Source organism: Acromyrmex echinatior, chromosome 11 (genome assembly GCF_024713525.1).
Source record: "Acromyrmex echinatior isolate Ae372 chromosome 11, ASM2471352v2, whole genome shotgun sequence".
Classification (NCBI taxonomy): domain Eukaryota; kingdom Metazoa; phylum Arthropoda; class Insecta; order Hymenoptera; family Formicidae; genus Acromyrmex; species Acromyrmex echinatior.
Genome location: NC_141862.1, coordinates 6,521,395 through 6,527,540, shown reverse-complemented (window position 1 = coordinate 6,527,540; position 6,146 = coordinate 6,521,395). Strand labels below are relative to the sequence as shown.

The window sequence follows — 6,146 nt, the reverse complement described above, 5'->3', positions numbered from 1 at the left end:
AAAACTTTAAATTTCAATATTGTTTATAATTAAATTAATAAAGTTATATTAAATAATTATTTAAAGTTATATTAATAATTACATTTTATCTTATTAAATCCACAAGGCAATATATAATATTTATATTTATATTTAAATTTGAGCGAATCTATAATCTTTTGAAAACTGTACATGATTCTACATAAGCCAATGGGTCAAGGCGATGCTGCAAACGCTTTGAAGCATTTTTTAATTAGTCAGTTTGCAAAATTTTTTCTTCTAATTCAATCAAGTTAAAAGTTAACGGAATATTCCCGAATTTTCTATCATCATTAGGCATATATAAGTAGAAAACTGAAAATCATTCTGGTACGAATTAAAAAGTAGAAACTCAGTGCAAGTACAGCTCTACTCGTTACACCTGAACTGGGTAGCATTTTTGCTCCCCCACTATACATAGCGTTCTACGTGATAATTCCAGCGTGATCGATAAAATTACTTAAGATAGCGTAGTGATATGTCAGAAACGTCGTAGAATCTAATATATCTATTACGCGGTGCGTGTACTCGCGTAGGTAGACGATGTCAGCGAAAGGAAAGAAAAGAATACACAGGAAGCGTGAAGGTGGTGGAAACGGGGGGTGGGGATGGCAGCGACAGTGATGTGGTAACAGCTGTAGTTTCAAGCTTTTCGAAGAATTTTCGAACAAAATCGTATTAGTGTCTTTTTTTTTTACGTATAATCATAACACTGATAGCTCCGTGAGTCGTAGACACACATTGGAGTACATTGGAAAGTTGGAGTGTCGCACGTCTACAGGAGGCCAGACGCAAAATCCACGAATATCGGTGGACGCGGTGATTGCGGCATATATAACTGCATATAACGCGCAGTGCGGACGAAACAGCTAAATGTGGTGTCGGCGTGAGCACTTGTGACGCGCGCCATGTCGCGCGTTCCCAGCTGATCCTACATTTGACATAACGTGCACGTATTCCCGCAGCCGTACTGTTCAACAGCAGCACCGAAAATAGCGTAATTACGAAGAAGATATAGCCGCGCGTCTTCCTTGATGCGTGATTCAGTCGTGATCTAGTAAAATCCGAGCTGTTCCGAGAGAGAATGGCGGAGCTGGATGACTTATTTCACACGGATCAATATGTAGGTCCGGAGCGCCTTACTGATTTGTGCTACAAACTGATCTGCGAGAATCTTGACATTATCTCGATAAAGGGAAGACGCGGCCATCGGATACTACGAAAGGGAATAACTTTCCCGAGCGAGATATGCGACAAGATTATAGAATACGCGCAACGTAGTGAGGCGACTGAGGATGATGATTGCTTTTTCTCCATTTTTAAAAATCTAGCGGCGACCCGACTGAAGCACGTTAAGATCTCTAATTGCAGCCTGACTGACACTTCGGTTCAGACGCTTGTCAATCACAAACTTTATGATTTAGAACTCACTGATTGTAGTAATGTAACAGAAATCTCTATCGAGCATATTAATGCCAATTCAGAGAACTTACACAGTTTAGCGTGTTATGGAACTTCGATGATTATACCTTCTAGTTTAAGTGCCTGTAAGAAACTACTGTAATCCATGTATTCTATCCTAATGTGATCCAACATGTGATTATTAATTAAATTATCTATAACCTTTGTTACAGCCGGCTCGTCCAACAATTATGTCCAACAATTACAATACTATGGACGAAATTACCAAACACGAAGATACGTTTTCAAAACGCCGAATTTAAAGCGACTGGCATTAGCATATGTAGGAATACCTTCATCAGAATATACATTGCTACTAGCAGGATTAACGAATTTGACGCATCTAGATTTATCCAATAGCTGTAACATTGATACTTTTGAATTTTATCACTTGGTACCAAATTTAGTATCCTTAGCTTTGTACAACGTTAAGGTCAATACTGACCCAAAATCTTTTGTTAAGAACATCTGTCAGTTGAAGAATTTGAGGTATATTATAAAACTTGGATTATACTTAAATAATATAATTGTTACTAAATTATCTAATTAGAAATTTTCTTAAAGGTGCAAGTATACAGTTAGATGATATGCAAAATTAAGCTAAACTGATATTAAACATTATAGATTCACACAAAATATTTTTTTAGGCACTTGGATATTTCTCAGTCGTGTCATAAACAGGGACAGTTTGAGAATCCTAATAAGATCTTGTCTGACCTAGTGACTGGTCTACCTCAGTTGGTTTCTTTAGACATCGGCGGCACAAACCTTGCAGGAAGAGGTGTAGCTGAGCGTCCCATAAATACAAATATTGAGGACACCAATTATGTACAGCTTTCCGATATACCAGGACTCGCATCTAAAATACATAAGCCATTACAATTTTTAGGACTTTATGGAACTACTCATGGTGCTTGTAGAAGACATGATATACCAGCAAAAGTGGTAAGATATACAAGGTTTTATAATTCATACCTACTAATAATAAGATGAAAAATTTTTAAATATGTTTTGTTGTTTCATTGCAACAAAAAATTAACTAAAAAATATTTTTAATTTATTTACGTATTTTCTTACGTGGTTTGATTTAGGTCGCTGGCGATGCAAATGAGGATCAAATACTGATCGCAGCTCATGTTTGTATGGACAATAAACAAGAATTATTGCAAAAAGTATTGAGTGATTTATACCATGTATTTAGATTTGAAAATTGTCATAGAATGGATCAAGCGCTATGTACTGTCTTGGAAGCAATGGAAAAGCATCCAGCTCAGAAGCATATACAAATATCTGGAAGGTATGTGCATAGATACACATTCTGTAATTTATAAATTGCCAAGAGAGGCAACTGCGATATTTGAGAAAGCAATTGTTAAACTTACATCAATAATTACAATTTTAATTTTATGTCGTACATAATAGCGCCACGTTATTCTATATATTAAAGATGAAGGAAAAGGGTGAATTAGTAGCACGAATGAAGAAAAGGATTATCAGTACTCTCCTTGCTGGTATGAGCACACATAGAGATGAAGAAACTATGATGCGGAATGGTTGTTTGGCATTATGTCAATTCCGCATACCACATGATGTGGTTTGTATTACTTCGTTTTTTTTTAATATTGTATATTACATAATTAAATATAATATTATTAGTTTTTAAAATTTTTTACAATCAAATTATAGGATATATTATAAACAGAAAAGTTGTATCTTTATGTAATGTAACGATTTATCAATTTATTTGTATAGATGTCCAATTATGAAACTCTTGTAAAAGTACTTTTACATTCAGCCAAACACTCAGAACCAGAAAGTTTCGTTCAAAGAATTGGCATATATCTATTGAACTCTTTAGCTTGTCAAGTGGAAGGTAAAGAGAAAAGATTACTTGGCAAATTGGGTTGTGTTAAGACTATGTTAGAATTGGTGGCGTACAGGGTGGAAACAAATATATTCGACGATGTATTAGAAGTCGCATGGTCGACTATGTGGAATATGACAGACGAAACATCTGTAAATTGCGAACGATTCTTAGATGAGGAAGGCATGGCACTTTTCTTGAAATGTGTACAGGTATGTTTTACAATATATTTGATTATAGGCACTACAGAATGTACTTACAATTAGCTTAAGCTGTATGTATGCGTGTAATTTTCTTTCTATTGCATAATAAATAATCTCTCGTATCTAGCGATATCCATATAAAGAAGAACTATTGAGGAATATGATGGGTTTGCTCGGAAATGTGGCAGAAGTCGAATATCTTCGGATCCATCTTATGCAGGAACGATATGTAACTGTCTTCTCCAATCTGTTACGATCTAATAGTGATGGAATCGAGGTTTCGTATTTCTTTTTTTCTTCTCTCACTTTTCCTTTTTTTTTCAATTTTTAATAAATTATCTTTTTATAAATTATTTCAATTTTCGAACATTTTTTATTGTTCAAATTTCTAATATGCTCTTAAATATATATATTTTTCGATTTATATAGGTTTCATACAATGCTGCTGGTATATTGGCACACATGGCATCTGATGGTGTCGACGCTTGGACAATAGAAAAGCCAACTCGTAAAGAGGTTCTTAAATACATGGTGCAAGCAATTGAAAGTTGGGACTTAAATGCAGAACGTAATATTAATTATCGTTCGTTTGGACCATTATTACGTCTACTGGATGTGTATCATACTCCTCCATGTCAACATTGGGCTGCTTGGGCTCTTGCCAATCTCACTAAAGTATACTGTATGTATGCAATATTAATATTTCTTATGTCAAACACTTTAAATTATTTGCTCCATTTTGTTCCATATATCTTTTGCTATTTTATGATATAATTCGATAATTTTTTTAGCATTCAAATATTGTGCATTAGTAGTGAAAGAAGGAGGACTAGAGAAACTACATACAGTGATAGCGGATTCTAGACCATACGAACGTATAAAAGAACTCGCAAATTTGGTGATTGAAAATTGCTGTCAATACGAGAGCCATTCCGACGATGTAAATGTTTCTCATTCAGTCTTAGATTCGGAATATATACGTCTGGGTGGCTAAAAAATATCTTAGTAACATCATTATGCGTTGCATAACTTATATCGTTTCTTTAGGCAAAACAAATAATTAGTACTACAATTTGATAATAGCCGAGGAATAATTACATAGACGAATCAGAAAAACATGAGTGTGTTACATTAACTTGATAATAATAGATCTGTTCTTTGTAGTTGTACCATGTCACACTTTCTGCACTTAAAATATGAAATAAGTATATAATTAGACAGGGAAAAAAAAGAAATGATAAAAAGTACAAAAAGTGTAGCTACAAAGAACGAACCTATTTTTTCGATAAAAAAAAAGAAAAGGAATGGATGCTCAATATTATATATGCTATTATAATTACAAAAGTTGTGTGTGCATATGTATGTATTTTTTTGTGTTATATGTGTGCATGGATTTGTATGAAGAATACGAAGTATTTTGAAACGAATATTCAATTTTATCCGCAAATATTTATCTTATATATTATTGCTGGTAATTAATGATGAACTACACCGAGAATCTTTCATCCAATGTATATACGGTGTCACAAATGTTTTGCCATAAAAACTATTATTTGAGCACGTTCAAGCAGATATGTCTACCCAGTAAACGAGAATGGATTGAAATGAATTAAATTGGATTCAGATCTTCAGAAATATTGATTCATGTTAAAATGAATGTTTTTCAATTCTGAATGTATTTTTATTCATTTATAGAAATTGCATGGAGTATATCTCTATGCCTTTCAATCTAAAAATAATATTAGTTTTTCTGTGCACACACAACCCCCCCCCCACACACCACACACATATACATTGTGAATAGTATTCAAATCCAAAAAAAAGTATTCGTCATTTAAAATACACATTCGGATAGAAAAAAATTTCAATCCATTCTCGTTTACTGGGTAGATATTTATGCATCATAATCGCTGATTGTTGATAAAACAACTAAATTTATATTGATTTAAAAAACGGAATGAATACGGGTTGCTATTTACTTTTAACTGAATGTGGTTATGCTCATGCATGTAAAATACAGATGCTAAATTCACCGACAGATAAAATTCTCAACAATGCATTTGTCACGCCGTGTGTGTATATATACATACATACATACATAATACGCTTTTAATATATAGCCTCCGTATTCTGTACATCTCTATTCTTAGGCCCAGTTGCACCAAAATATCACTTTGAGTTTAAGAGAGATTTAAAACTCTATCTCTCATTTTAAAACCAAAAAGAGACAGAGACAGAAAGAGTTAAGTCTTACTTAAAATCAAAGTAACATTGATGCAATCGGGCTTTAAGTAAATGAGAATTGAAATGAATTGAAATGGATTCAGATTTTCAGAAATATTGATTCACGAATGTTAAAATGAATACTTTTCAATTTTGAATGCATTTTTATTCATTTATAGGAATTGCATGGAATATATCTCTATGCAATTTAAAAATAATATTAGCTTTTTTTGTGCACACAATTGTGAATACTGTTCAATTCAAAATTTTGAATAGGAAATGCAGTTTTTCAATCCAATTGCATTCAATTGAATCTAATTGAATTCAATTAAATCCAAAAAAAGTATTCGCTATTTATATATATATAAAATACGCAT

At 33.0% G+C, this 6,146-nt stretch overlaps 1 protein-coding gene across 1 annotated transcript; it reads left to right on the top strand.

Annotated features, from left to right (window-relative positions):
* The first annotated feature begins 402 nt into the window (after positions 1 to 402).
* Positions 403 to 4,847, top strand: LOC105150334 (protein zer-1 homolog). The gene is made up of 9 exons (XM_011063348.2): positions 403 to 1,565; positions 1,653 to 1,968; positions 2,127 to 2,424; positions 2,571 to 2,776; positions 2,902 to 3,073; positions 3,232 to 3,555; positions 3,674 to 3,823; positions 3,976 to 4,228; positions 4,338 to 4,847. The coding sequence occupies exons 1-9, from the start codon at positions 1,103 to 1,105 to the stop codon at positions 4,538 to 4,540; spliced, it is 2,385 nt and encodes a 794-aa protein (XP_011061650.1). The 5' UTR covers positions 403 to 1,102; the 3' UTR covers positions 4,541 to 4,847.
* The last annotated feature ends 1,299 nt before the right edge of the window (positions 4,848 to 6,146 follow it).

Excerpts from the sequence above, each read along its gene's own strand:
- LOC105150334 (XM_011063348.2), top strand. The coding sequence starts at position 1,103 with ATGGCGGAGCTGGATGACTTATTTCACACGGATCAATATGTAGGTCCG. Across the intron at positions 1,969-2,126 it reads TGTCAGTTGAAGAATTTGAG|GCACTTGGATATTTCTCAGT; the intron begins GTATATTATAAA and ends ATATTTTTTTAG. Across the intron at positions 2,777-2,901 it reads CATATACAAATATCTGGAAG|CGCCACGTTATTCTATATAT; the intron begins GTATGTGCATAG and ends CGTACATAATAG.